Source organism: Rhamphochromis longiceps, linkage group LG10, assembly GCF_057381845.1.
Source record: "Rhamphochromis longiceps isolate RC_006_pf linkage group LG10, R_longiceps_female_GT1.1, whole genome shotgun sequence".
NCBI classification, from domain to species: Eukaryota; Metazoa; Chordata; class Actinopteri; order Cichliformes; family Cichlidae; genus Rhamphochromis; species Rhamphochromis longiceps.
The window spans coordinates 36,748,520-36,763,075 of record NC_140566.1 but is presented as its reverse complement, the minus strand read 5'-3'; the positions used below and the strand labels follow the sequence as shown (position 1 = coordinate 36,763,075).

At 42.8% G+C, this 14,556-nt stretch overlaps 2 protein-coding genes across 2 annotated transcripts; one reads left to right on the top strand and one right to left on the bottom strand.

Moving 5' to 3' along the window:
- Positions 1 to 5,589: 5,589 nt before the first annotated feature.
- On the bottom strand, positions 5,590 to 7,134 carry LOC146661448 (GTPase IMAP family member 7-like). The gene is made up of 2 exons (XM_085421550.1): positions 7,116 to 7,134; positions 5,590 to 6,419 (listed from the first exon to the last, which is right to left on the bottom strand). Exons 1-2 carry the CDS (start codon positions 7,132 to 7,134, stop codon positions 5,590 to 5,592), a joined length of 849 nt encoding a protein of 282 aa, XP_085277676.1.
- A 3,784-nt stretch (positions 7,135 to 10,918) lies between these two features.
- LOC146661447 (GTPase IMAP family member 7-like) lies at positions 10,919 to 14,499 on the top strand. Its single transcript, XM_085421525.1, has 3 exons — positions 10,919 to 11,155; positions 13,490 to 13,570; positions 13,658 to 14,499. Exons 1-3 carry the CDS (start codon positions 11,056 to 11,058, stop codon positions 14,497 to 14,499), a joined length of 1,023 nt encoding a protein of 340 aa, XP_085277651.1. The 5' UTR covers positions 10,919 to 11,055.
- The last annotated feature ends 57 nt before the right edge of the window (positions 14,500 to 14,556 follow it).

The following is a 14,556-nucleotide window of genomic DNA, read 5'->3' as shown; positions in this document are numbered from 1 at the left end:
CAAACCTGTGGCAGACTGTATTTTAAAACCCAAATCTTTCACAGGTCTTATTGTCCCAGAAAGGCGAGAGCTGGGACAGCGTTTGGTCCTGTGTCAGTGACCCAGTGTTTTGAGTCTTTGTATCATTATTGAACTTTGACTTTGTCATTGTTTATCTTTTCTAATCTTTTGGTTTCTGTTTGTGTTCCATGGTTGCTGTTCCCTCCTAGTCAAGTGTGTTATGTTTCCTGTTTTACTTTGAAAGTCTGTGTCCTATGTAAATGCATTGAGTTTTGCTTCCCCTTTCTCATCTTGTCAGTCACTCCCAGCTGTGTTCTTCTGTGTTTCGTTCCTCGTTATCCCTCTGTGTATTTAAGCCTTGTGTTTGCCTCTGTTAGTTGCTGGTTTGTCTGCGTAGCTTCCTCCGTGTCTCCCTGCAGCTCTGTTTTTGGTTTCAGGTTTGTTTTGTTAGTTTATGTCCAGTTTAGGTTTTTTCCTTGCCTTGTTTCTGTGGATTTTTTACCCCCTTACAAAATAAAGCTTACTCACACGTATGTACCTTTCATCATTTACCTTTACATGTACTTCTGCTTAGATTGAAGGGTATAGATGTTGTTGGTATAACTGAGGCTCTCAGTTTATGTTACATTAGTTTAACCTAAGTCGTAAAATAAGTGCCAAAGCTGAACTGAGGAAGTGCTTCATAAAGCTAGCTCTGCTCGACGCTGTCAAAGGCTTGTTCTGCGTCCAGCTGAAGCAGAGCCATGTCTGCATGTTTACGTTGTGCAGAGAGATGAAGCTCCCCTTCAAGTCGGTTTGCCAGTACTGTGAACTTGGGATCTGTATTAGTGGGATTGGTAGGATTCACATTTCGTAGGTGGTTTCCCAGGTTTGGGCAGTACCATTATCATCACGCATAGACAGAGGTAGCTCTTTTAAAGTGTAGCGTTCCACTAACTTATCCTACAGGGGGCGCAACACTGTGTCTTTAAATACTTTACAAAGGTAAAATATTTCCTGTTTTTAATTTGTGCATTACATTTGAAAGTTAAGTCATTGATGACAGAGAGTCTGATTCAGTCCCAGCTTCTCGACAAAGTGAAGTGACGTTGATAGAGTCTAACGATTCTTACGTTGTGTATGGTTGTGAGTCTTTATGTTGTGCGGCGCGTCGGGCAGCTGTTCATTGTTGGCGATTAGAGGCTGTTGCTTCGGCTTCCTCCCAGTTAACACCAGCTCTAGCTCATTATTATGGTCTGGCACCAGCTGGTCTTCGGTCGTCCTCTTAGTTGTGAGGAATAAGGAGATCATTTGTTCTCTGAGGATCTGTGATGTTTTCATCTGCGGTTCTAATTTCATTTATTGTTTCTCTCTCGTTCACTGTGATGCACCAAAGTTTTCCTGCTCTCGCTTCCTGATCGCCGCAGGTCTGTCGACGCTCGGCTGATGCTGTCTGAACTTAATTTATCATGTTTTTCGTTTTAATAGATTTTGTTGTTTTTCTTTAGTGTCATTCAAATTCATCTCTAGTTCCACTTCTGTTATTTGAGCATCAAGTCCAACATCTCAGTTTTATTTGATCTGTTTTCTGTGTAAACCCTCATCTGTCCATGTATAATTACCTCAAAGGCCCCCCCTCTGGCTGAGGCTGTAGCTTCAGAGTTAGTGAAGTAGAAACCGTCATCAGTGAATTTGGGTTATGTACCCAGCAGTGATGGCTGAATGCTAAAGATCGATGAGTTGAGAGTTTGAAATAAGGAAACAATCTATGCGACTGTGGCTGAGCGACAGGACTGTGCTCTCTGTGTTGGGATTTCTCGTCTCCTTGCATTTTAGGCTCAGTTCGGACATGAAATGTTGTATAACTGAATAGTTATAGTCTGAACCTGATGATCTGTCAAGCCCAGGATCTAAGGTACAGTTAGAGCTGCAGTATAGAGGAACATATAAAAGCTGAGGTCACCTGTGTTGGGCCGTATAAATGAACCACAATGAAGTCTTTCTTCATCACTGAGCGCTGTATGATGATGAAGCTCCCTGTGGGTCTAAGATGGGTCATGATTTATGTCCCCACCTCCATCAGCATGTGATGAGAGGTGGGTAGAAAAAGCCTGAACCTCGTCCTTCTCCGAGCAATTTCACTCCCACACGGGTGTGTCTTGAATGAAGACGTCCTTTGGGTGACATTGTTTGAGTCTCTTCATTACTCTCTATAGTCTAATACATTTCCTAAGGCCTCTCACGCTCCAGGAGAGCCGTTTCATTCAGTTTGTGCCCTTTAAACAAACTGACTGCATTCGTCTCAGCTGTAGGAACGAAAATGACTATTTAAAACACTCAACTCTTATAAAGCACAACCCAGGACCCGACCTGTGGAAATGTCACAGATTCCCTCCTGTTGTCACTGAAACTTGTTTGGCTACTGATCGTATAGGAGCAGAAAAAACATCCTGTTGTTAATTCAAAGCTTTAAACTCACTGCGACCATATTAACTGAGAAGCCAAAGAACATTTACAGGAATTAAATATTACATGCCTGCGTCATGCCTGCGTCATGCCTGCGTCATGCCTGCGTCATGCCTGCGTCATGCCTGCGTCATGCCTGCGTCATGCCTGCGTCATGCCTGCACAGCTACGACTACAGCGTGTTATTTTCTCTGAGCTGAGGTTGTTCATCACTTCCAGAGTGGACATGAATTTATCCATCATTTTGTTTCCGGGTCTTTCGTATGAATTCTTCCACCTCTGATGGAGTGGAGGAGGTGCCGGCTGCCGTGATGGGAGATCAGTCCACAGGAGCTGCTGTTTCACCCGGTTTCTCTCGTCAGCGCAGAGAAAATCATCACATGGCATCTGTGGTGCTTCGCGGCCGCTCTCGTCACCTCGCCTCGTCCTGATGATCGCTCGGGTTGGGCCGTTTGGGATGTTTTGGCCGTGCAGCCTATGTCCCACTCGATGGGGCTGCTGAGGCGAGCCTCTCTGAAACGCTCCAGTTCTGTCCTTTATTTCTAAGGTGGATGTTGTAACGTCTCACAGTTGAAGTGTTCAGCCAGAACATGCGTCTCGGTCCGCAGGGCGCTAGCTTCTTCCATCTTCTCAGTGTCTGGTCCATCTTTTCGTTGTTTTCAGTTTAGATCAGTGTTCTGTAATCTGCATCCTGATTGGCTGGGTTGGAGCAGTAGCTTGTTTTGGGGCGAGTACGAACAGAAAGTGTCTTTAGCTGTTGTGTGTCGAGCTCAAGGCTTTACTGCCGTTCAGATAGACGCCATAGCCTGAAGCCTGTTTTTTTTTTATTTGTTCATTTTCCTGTGAAATGTTTTTAAAATAAATTTGTATTTATTATTTTATTGTTTGGATAGATTTATTTGTTTTACTGTCCTTTTGTTTCTTTATTTTTCTCTCTTGTTTTCTGATTATTGTTAATAAATCCAAACTTCAGCTCTGGTTGTTTATTCATACCTGAGGTCAGACTTATTGATCGGTGTGTTTCTGATAATCATTTCCTGTTTCTAATGAGTCGCTGATAATAAACTGCTGTTGTTTTAATCAGCAGCCTGACGGAGCTCCATCTGTCTGACGATTTTCACATTAAAAGCCCTGCGCCAAATTAAAAGCCTCAGATTAACCTTTCAGATGAGATTAAATGTCAGCAGGGAACACCTGATGCATCGCACCTGTCTGATCTTTGCATCGGCCACACGCTGATCCCAGTCAGTGTTTTTAACTCTGTGAGCGCCGGCGTGATGCCAGCAGGCTGCTTCCTGCAGCTCTGACCAAAGCTCGTCGGCGATCGTCTGAAGACAATTTTAAACCTCTCAAAGAATCTGAAACGCATGAAACACTTTTTACTCTTCGCTCTGTGTGACTGATGCTAGACTGGATCAGCGGCAGGGACAGCCTGCTGTGATTGGTTGTCACATTCTTTCTGGAGACGTAGAAAGAGGAAACGTACCACCTACCTGACAGCTTACTTTTCAAAGAAAGGGTTTGACCTACAAACAGCATGAAGAGCTTTGTTTTCAGGTCAGATTTGGATCTTCCAGCTTTAAAACTGATTTTGCTGTTCGTGGTATTTGTTGCAGAGGTTTGTAGATCTGTTCAGAGTTAAAGTGAAGAGCTGACATTTAATAGAGATGTTTCCTGTTTTTGTCCCGCTCTACCGCAGGGTCACATGACCTCCCCCTCAAACATGGCTGCACTTGGATTCAGAGGTGTTGGCATGGCGACCGTCAGTCAGCAGCTGTCAGATCCATCGTTCGGTTGAGATATCGTGATAAAAACAGTCGTGTGACAGACTAACAGAGTAAAACCACACCTCCACCACCTCCACACCTAAACAACCCGTCAGCTGACTGATCAGTCTTACCTGTCGCCACCTCCATCAGCTGCCTCCTCCCTGAAGGCCTCTCAGACCGTCATCGTGTCCTCGTGTCCTCATGTTTCCTGTTTCCTCTCAGAACAGTCTGGACCAAACTCCGCTAAACCATTTCTAATGTTCAAGGTTGTTTCCCTGTCGACGTTTCTTTCAGCGTTTTAAACTCTTTGGCAGCTAATCACAGCCGTCCAATCAGCACACAGCTCTCGTTAATGTGAGGAACAGAAGAGACGCCGGGAAAGATGCAACAGAGGAACGCTTTGTTCTTCTTTCAACACGCTTCAAAACAAACGCTGCGCGCACACACACACACACACACACACACACACACACACACACACACACACACACACACACACACACACAAAGCTCTGTCAGTGACAGACTGAGGTAATCAGATTACTGCGCATTTGTATTCAGGCCTGAATGAATCAACACAGACAGTAAACTACATAAACTACACCTCAGTGTCAGCTCAAGTCTTTGATGACAGTTTACTGGTTGGTTGTCATTCCCAGTCTGACCTGATGAGGGCAGTGTTGTGTAAATGTTAGAGCGATGTCATTAGTTTTTATAACAAAGGTTACTACAGTAATGATTTATTATATTTGCAGACTGTATATATATATATAGCTGTATATATCTCAGCTACACACATGTTGACCTGCAGGCAGGCTGGGAGGTAACTAGATTACATTTTTTTATTTATTTGTTTTTTAGTGTGAACTAATGTTTCATAGTAATATTTTTAATGCAATGTTGCTTTTTCTGATGTTTGAATTGAAGTCAAACATTATATGAAGCAAAGTAAACCGATGAAAAGTTAAAGATTAAAATCAAACATCTTGGAAACAGTAACCAGTCACATACATATTTGGCTTTTATCTCTCAGGCAGGCTTTGATGTCGACCAGTGTAGTTAACAAAATAAACCATTTTTTTTCTAATTTCATGTTTTTGACAGTAAGAAATGAACAAAGTGAGACTCCGTGTGTTCATGAAGGTTTGTGTCCTTCACCAAAACCAGACCATGGAAATGTAAACATGATGGTCTGTGAAGGTTCTCGGTGGTCCAGGTCGGGGTCGTCCAAGGAGCTTGGAAAGAAAAGCATCTGGACTTGTTTAAGTTCAAGGTTCTTATAAAGGGACGTGAGTATGCCATCATCTCCAAACCCACAGTGGGTAACCTCGTAGTAAAGTCCATCCAGCACAAAGATGATGAAAAAAGGATCAAATTCACTGAGTAACACACTCTTTGTCTTTCACGGCTATAGCTGTAGCTCCCACTGCCGCTCCCAGAGCTGCTCCCAGTGGACCAAACACACTTCCCACTCCCGCCCCGATCCCCACCGCCTTCAGGAACTTGTTCTTTTTCTCTGCACGCCTTCTTGCTTCCTGCTCTTCCATCGATATATTTTCTCTCAGAAGTCGCTCCTGCTCTTCTCTGACGGCTCTCTCAGCCTCCTGCAGCATCTCGTTGGTGTAATATTTTCCTCCATGTCTCTGAACAATTATGTTGATCTTCTCCAGCAGCTCTTTGACCTGAGAGGGATCTTTGATTTTGTTGTTAAAAACATGATATCTTCCTCCACACTGTTGGATGAAGCCACTCAGAGACGGACTGCTATTTATCAATGTGTCTATGTTAGCTTCATTGTCCACATCATCTCCATGTGTGAACAGCACCATAGTATAATCTGCTGCTTCTTCTCCAAAGATCTTCTGCAGGATTTTCACTGTTTGTTGTTCTTCTTTGGTGAATCTGCTAATCTGGATCACGATCAGGAACACATGAGGACCAGGAGCAGCAAAGGAGATGCATCTGGCAACCTCTCTCTTCAGCTCGTCTTCAGGTCTATCAGTGTCAAACAGTCCTGGAGTATCAACAACATCCAGGATCTGACAGTCTACCTGATCTGTGATTTTCTGACACCCTGCTGTCACTGAAGAAAAGGCAGCTTTAGATTCAAAAGCTTTTCTTCCTAAGATGGTGTTTCCTGATGCACTCTTCCCAACTCCTGTTCTCCCAACAAGCACTATCCTCAGGTGTGGAACATGTTCAACTGCTGAAGAAGATAAACAGATTACTGCTGTTATTAGTGGGACTCCCTCAACCAGCTCGTCACACTAGGACAGTTACATATACAGAATCAGGGATAGGTGATGATGAAGTACCAAGGAAGGAAAACCCAGGAATGGGGGAAGTAAAATTTACAGCATTACATAAAAGACTGATTACTGAAATAAAACAGGAAATGACTCATGACTAAACATCTGAACAATCCAAAACAATCACACATCAATCAAAACAAAGATGAGAATGCTGACCATAAATTCCCTGAAGTTTACGAGAACCAGCAACCAAACTGGCAGAACAGGATTACTCCGCACATCGAAATCCCCCGAAATCAGATTTACTGATAAAGTCTGTCTGTCTGTCTGTCTGTCTGTCTGTCTGTCTGCCCATCCATCCATCCATGCCATTCAAAGTGAAGACTGGGTGGATTGGCAGGCTCTGTTGGCTGTAAACGTTCATAAAACAAATCTGTTCTTACCACTGCATGAACCACATGTTTCAGGATTTGTTGTTTCAAACAAATAAACATAAATTTAAAAAAGTAACAGATAAATAAGATATAGACACAGGGCACAGAAATAAAGACTGACAGCTCAGGTAAACAGGCAGCTCTGGAGTTTCTGACTTTTATTATAAAACGTTTGTCTGAACAGTAAATCAGAATAAAACTTGTAGATGTACTTACGAGCTTTTGAGCTGGCCATGCTGGTGCTGCTCAGGATTGTGAAAGCTGTCACAGCTACCGTATTGACATCAGCTCTGTGCGTTCATGAAGATTGGCCCTCCCTTTAATGCCACCATATCACATACAGGAACAACACTCCAGCTGTCACATCAGCACTTAATGACTTGTTAAAGTGACTACAGGGCAGATTCCTCAGTGGGTTAGTATACCACTCCACACTCAGTCACATAAATAAACCTGTAGTCGTGGGAGGAGGCCACATGGTTGGAAACTGGCTCACAAATGTTTCCTTTTAGCCATCAACCAAAAACTTTTAGTCTTGTTATCAATCATCATGATTGATAACTGGATCATTCCATGCAACGTCAGTCAGTACCATCGACCGCTCAAGTTTGTTTACTCTGTTAACTTATAGAGAGGCAACATTTTAACCTCAAAATACACTGTTGGCAGAAGTATTGACTCATCTGTCTTATATTGTCAGAGACCGGGGTCTGAGGGACCCAGGGCCCATAAGCAGTTTTGGATTTATATTACTTGTTATATGTACATTTGATGTATTGTGTGGCTGTCCCTGGTTTCCCTGCTTGCAGGTATGTGTATGGGTCCATGTATGGGTCTGGGTGTTTCTGGTAGGATGGTTTACAGGCACCATCAGGCCTGGTGGGTCTGCCAGGTGGCTGGCTACACCTGAGGAAGATGCACACACCTGCAGCTGATCAAGCCTCGTCGGAGGAGCTACTTAGGAGTGTGGTGCAGCTCTTTCTGACGCTGGATCGATTCGTGAGACTTCCGTTAGTTTCCCAGTTAGAAGTCAGTGAATTAGAGTTTTGTTACTGAGTGGTGCTGCTTCTGTTACTTTCCCAGGAGAACTGCGGGACGAGAGGGCAGCAACCACGGACCACACTAAGGAGTGGAGACACAGAGCACTGACACTGGATGAAGACGGGAACGGCAGTCTGGGACACAGGGGGATTTATTGTTGCTCACTTCACCACCTTGTAAATAAACACTGTCTGCACTGAAGAGTCCGGCGTCTGGGTCCTGTTTCCCCACCTCCCCATGGTCTGCCAGCGCAGGCCATGACATATATAGTATATATATATAGTGACGCACATACATTCTTATATTTGCACATATATTTATTCTCATAATTCCCATAAAGAGCCACTGATGGCTGTTTCCCCGTGTTTGGTGCCACAGCCCGAGTGTTGTTCCTGTGTGTAGGACAGGTCTGGCACCTTGCATTTAAAGGGAGGGACGATCGTCACGGTACAACAACCAGCTCATGCAAAACATTTTGGCAGCAGGCATGTGACTGTGACACAGCTTTAACCCTGAGCAGCACCAACATGGCCGGCTCACTACCTCGTAAGTACATCTACAAGTTTTATTCTGATTTACTGTTCAGACAAACTTTTTATAATAAAAGTCAGAAACTGAGAAACTGCAGAGCTGCCTGTTTACCTGAGCTGTGATGAGTTATTCCTGTGACCCGAGTCTCTCTTTAATCTCTGTTGCTTTTTAATGTTTTGTTTTATTTGTTTCAAACACCAACACCTGAGTTCTTTGTGGTTCATGCAGTGATGAGAACAGGTCTGTGTTACACAGGCACACCAACCACAGCCTGTCATTTGTCTTCTTAATAAACCGCGAGAGACTAAAGAGACAAATCAATAACTCAAGCTTCATCCCTGAGTGTATACACTAGATCGACAGACGGAGCTTCCACGGACGGTGACTGTGAACTGTGTCCACAAAGTGGAGTGAAAGCTCAGAGGTGTCTGCAGCACCGACTCGACAGAAACGGACTCTAAATGATTTCCTGTAGATGATCAGAGTAATGCTGTTCTGCCAGTTTGACTAACTTCTCAGTGTCGAGCTAATTGTGGTTCGTTTTTTTTATGACAGTGATAGTTTGGATCGATGTGATGTTTTAGTTCAGGTGATTTCCAGTTTGATTTCAGTCAAGTTTTCTCTGCCCTCAGTAATGTTACCTGTGCTTTTTTCCACACCTGTTGCACTCATCTCAGTATATATACACCCTCATTAACTTCTATCCGGTCTTTAAGTGATGACGTGACGAATCCTACTTCCGGGTCTAAAGTAGTCTGCGTTTAATATGGCTTTTGTGTTGTTAACATGTTTAATGTTTTGTATTTTCTTCTATTTAATCTCTAAAAGCTCCTAAAACAGTCAGTGATCCCTGTTGACCTCCCTCGGCTTTTATTACCGCTAATCATTTATTTAAGATAAGATAAGATAAGATAAGATAGAACTTTATTAATCCCTCGGGTGGGTTCCTCTGGGAAATTCGACTTCCAAAAAAAGCACAGCAACGACCGAAGTTACAGTTACAGAATTGTTATATATTGTTATATATATATATATATATATATATATATATATATATATATATATATATATATATATATATATACGCACACACACACACACACACATATATAAATACAGAGACAAATATAAATAAAATATACAAAGGGGATAAATAGAATATAAGAATAAGCTCAGTTTTTAAAACCTTAGGATGTAGCTACAGCCCAGCCCATGCAGCAGTATATGAATGACTAACCTCGTATTGTGGATGGATTATCTCAGTTGTTCTCCTGGCTGAAGTTTGGTCCTTTTACAGCATCCTGCCATGCGATTACATTTGTTCCTGACCACCGAGAACACTCACGTTAACTTTTATCGAGTGGAAAAAAGTTAGCTTGTTTATATTATGCTAACATAGCTGTGTCGCTAGCGGTCACGTAGCACATCATTATATACCAGCTAGCCCAACTTCAGTAACCCTACAAACGTCACTGCTGTTTAGTTTTCTGTCTTCATTTATGCTGGAAGTGATAAGAAAGCTGTATGTTTTAATTTGTTTCCAAAACCCCGCAGTCAGGACATGCTATATTGTATTTAGATAGAAGCTAGCGAGCTAACTTCCTGCTAACTTCTAACTCCGTTAAATGTCATAAATTCCGTTTTCATGGATGCCTGGATGTTAAACTCAATTGTTACACCTGGTAGAGCAGAACGCTGATCATTTTATTAAAGATGAAAGACTTTAGACAGTTTTTCAACTCTCAGTAATGCCATAGTGATCGTTTGATATATGGACCTGCAGCGGAGTTTAGACCCAGACACGGCTAGTGACGTTAGACTTAACGACCAGATAGGTTTATATATAACCACAGAATAATGTTTGCAGGTTTAGGTGAAATTATATAAATACGTCCTCAGCTTAACGATGACGGAGGAAACCTGGTCTTGTTAGGAGAGACGGCATCCATCCCACTTTGGATGGAGCAGCTCTCATTTCTAGAAATATGGACAAATTTATTAAACCCCCCAAAATATGACTATCCAGAGTTGGGACCAGGAAGCAGAGATGCAGTCTTACACGCCTCTCTGCAGCTTCTCTCCTCCTGCTACCCCCCCCCCAAAAAAACCCCATCTCCATAGAGACTGTGTCAGCTCCCAAACAGACAAAAACAAACTAAAAACCAGCAACAAACAACTTAAACATAAACAATCACAAAGAAAGAACAATACAGTATCCAAAGAGTAAAACAGTGAAATGTGGATTATTAAATATTAGGTCTCTCTCCTCCAAGTCTCTGTTAGTACATGACTTAATAATTGATCAATTCAAAATCCTGCTCCCCACATACAAGGTCTTAAATAATCAGGCCCCATCTTATCTTAATGACCCTGTAGTTAGAGATGGACCGATCCGATATTACGTATCGGTATCGGTCCGATACTGACCTAAATTACTGGATCGGATATCGGAGAAAAATAAAAAATGTAATCCGATCCATTAAATATCACGAAAGCACCTCACAAAACTTGCAACACGCCGTAACTCGCCTCAGAACGTTAGCACGTCGGAGCAGTATGCATCACGTGATAGAGCGGCTGTGGCATGCGGGACCTGTCGGTGGTCTGGATAGCATTTGGAGCTTCGCTAGCAACCCGGCATTTCATCTCCGACAAAGTTATCCCGAGAGAAGTAAAGCAAGTGTGTAAGTCCATCTCTGAATGTAAAGCATTCCTGCATTAAGCTTAACAAGCGATATATGGAGCGACTGCCTCTTCTGGCTGCTACTTCAATCATGAAACTGATCAATGATCAGCTGATCGGCTTTTCTGTCACGAGTCTTTCTGTGGCTCACTTTGCACCAGAAAGAGGAAACCAGCGGCTGAACAACAGCAGCACGTTTAAGCTTGATAAGCTGTTGTTAGAATTTATTTAATATAACTTTCCACACCAGGATCTTTTTCTACAGCTGACACTGGTAACTGTGCAGGGGCGGATCTAGCAAAGTTTAGCCAGGGGGGCCGATAGGGCATTAACAGGGAAAAGGGGGCACAAAGACATACTTTTCTTTCTTATTCTCATTTAAAATGTCGAGCTTTTAATAAATAATTATCTGACACCCAAAGTTTTAATTTGATGTAAAATGTATAGAAGTCCATTACTGTATATAGTGACTATTAAGACTAATATATATACCCTAGTAAGCTATAGTACTTTTTCCTTTGGGAAGGTACCATCTGTGCAGTCTGCAATTTTGTTGAAGGAAGATGTTGAATCTATTTAATATTTCTTGAAAAATAATTGATTTCTGTGCATTTTTTTTCACACTGCATCAAATTAAGGTTGATTACGTCGATTAAGCATCATGAGGTGGCGCGTGAGGGGTGGTTCCCTATTTTTTATTTATTTATTTTTGTTGTTGCTGGGAGTTGGAACCCTATTAGTTAGGTTGCTTAATATTTACGCTAAGTACTCTTTAAAATACCAGAATAGGGAGGATGGTGTAGGTTTAAGTTTATTAGATTGATCAGTATTGCTGAACTATGAAATATTTTTTTTTGCATACAGGTATAACAGAATAGCTTTAGTGTAGTTGTTGTTTTAAACTTGAGTATGAACTTATACAAAATGCAGCAAGATATTTAAAAAAAAAACAGTTTTGTTGATTAAAAAACACTATATCGGATTCATATCGGTATCAGCAGATATCCAAATTTATGATATCGGTATCGGACATAAAAAAGGGGTATCGTGCCATCTCTACTTGTAGTACCATATCACCCTATTAGAGACCTTGTAGTTCCATATCACCCTATCAGAGCACTTCGCTCTCGCTCTGCAGGCCTACTTGTTGTTCCTAGAGTATTTAAAAGTAGAATGGGAGGCAGAGCCTTCAGTTTTCAGGCCCCTCTTCTGTGGAACCAGCTTCCAGTTTGGATTCAGGAGACAGACACTATCTCTACTTTCAAGATCAGGCTTCAAACTTTCCTTTTTGCTAAAGCATATAGTTAGGGCTGGACCAGGTGACCCTGAATCCTCCCTTAGTTATGCTGCAATAGACGTAGGCTGCTGGGGATTCCCATGATGCATTGGGTGTTTCTTCTTCACTCAGTGTGTGTCTAAACACCTTTATTGCTTTACAGTAAAAAGCAACTGTTTTGGGGATTTACCCCTCAGCCTGACATGGCTCAGAGACACCACTGTGTGGGAGCGAAACACAACAGTTCCACAATCAAACTGTACATTTAACCTCAGTTCATGTCATCAAAGTTCATGAAGTGGTGAAGCATGAACTCCTGCCTCTATAGATACGTGGGGGGGGGACCTTCTTGCAGCTTCTTCATGTTGGCCTGTGGATGCTCAGGTATCTCTTATTCTACGGTCTGACTCCACGCCTCAGTCCAGATCACCGTCCCTCTCTTTGAGAACACTCAGACACACTTAGGCTACGTCCACACGTACCCGGGTATTTTTGAAAACGCAGATTTTTCTATGCATTTGCACCTTTCGTCCACACGTAAACGGCGTTTTTAGTCACTGAAAACGGAGATTTTTAAAAACGCCAGCCAGGGTGGATATTTTTGAAAACTCAGTTTTTGCGTTTACGTGTGGACGAGAAAAACGGAGAAAACGCAGCGTCAAAGGTGTGCGCATTTTTTGACGTTATTGTTTCGGTGAAATGAATTTCTACAATACTGTTAATTCTACTCTCTGCAGTGTTTAAATGCTTACATATACACACAGTTACTGTCCCTCCACACATACGACTCGGTTCTGCTTCTATGCCCCAGCTTTGTTTACTTTTTCCCACCGAGGCTTCTAGACTTCTGATTGGCCAACATTTCTACACGGTTAGGAATCTAGCGCCACCTGCTGCTTTGGCATGTTCCTAGCAGCGTTTTCCTCCATTTCTGCCTTTATGTGTGGACGGGATTATTTTTTAAAACGAAAACGGAAAATCTCAGTTTTCAAAAATACCCGTGTACGCGTGGACGCAGCCTTATCCACTCTGAATGACATGCTGATGTCCTCGCTGTAGATCCTGCTGATCAACACGTTGATGCCTCGCTCACTCCTGACACACAGCGTGATGTCATCCATGTACAGGAGGAAGCAGAAGGTCAGTCTCATGTTTATATTTTACTGTTCCACATGATGACTGAGAGACTCCCACTAATAATGACAGCCATCTCTTTAACTTCCACAGCACATGCAGAGGACCTTCACCTCAGGATAGTGCTTGTTGGGAGAACGGGAGTTGGGAAGAGTGCATCAGGAAACACCATCTTGGGAAGAAAAGCCTTTAAATCTACATCCTCTTTTGCTTCAGTGACGTCAGAGTGTCAGAAGGAAACAGGAGAGGTGGAAGGACAGACGCTGGCTGTCGTCGATACTCCGGGCCTGTTTGACATCACCGTGTCTGAGTTGGAGGTGAAGGAACAGTTTGTTAGATGCATCTCCTTTGTTGCTCCTGGTCCTCATGTGTTCCTGATCGTCATCCAGATTGGCAGATTCACCAAAGAAGAACAAGAAACAGTGAAAATCCTTCAGGAGATATTTGGAAAAGAAGCAGCAGATTATACTATGGTGCTGTTCACACATGGAGATGATGTGGACAATGAAGCTAACATAGACACATTAATAAATGGAAATCAGCGTCTGCACGGCTTCATCAGTCAGTGTGGTGGAGGATATCATGTTTTTAAGAACAGAAGTGAGGATGTCTCTCAGGTCAGGGAGCTGCTGGAGAAGATCAACACCATGGTTCAGAGCAACGGAGGAAAATGTTACACCAATGAGATGCTGCAGGAGGCTGAGAGAGCCGTCAGAGAAGAGACTGAACGTATTCAGAGAGAAGATACAGAGATGGTGGAAGAAGAAGAAGCAGGAGGTGCAGGAGGACAGGAAGAGAAAAAGAAGAAGTTCCTGAAGAGTGTGGGTATCGGAGCGGGTGCTGGAAGTGTGCTGGGTCCAGTGGGAGCAGCACTGGGAGCGGCAGTGGGAGCTGCTGTTGCAGCAGCGAAAGAGAAACAATGTGTCATACTGTGATATGAAAAGCAATTTTAATGTTATCATCATCATTAGTTACTGATCATCTGACCTGTA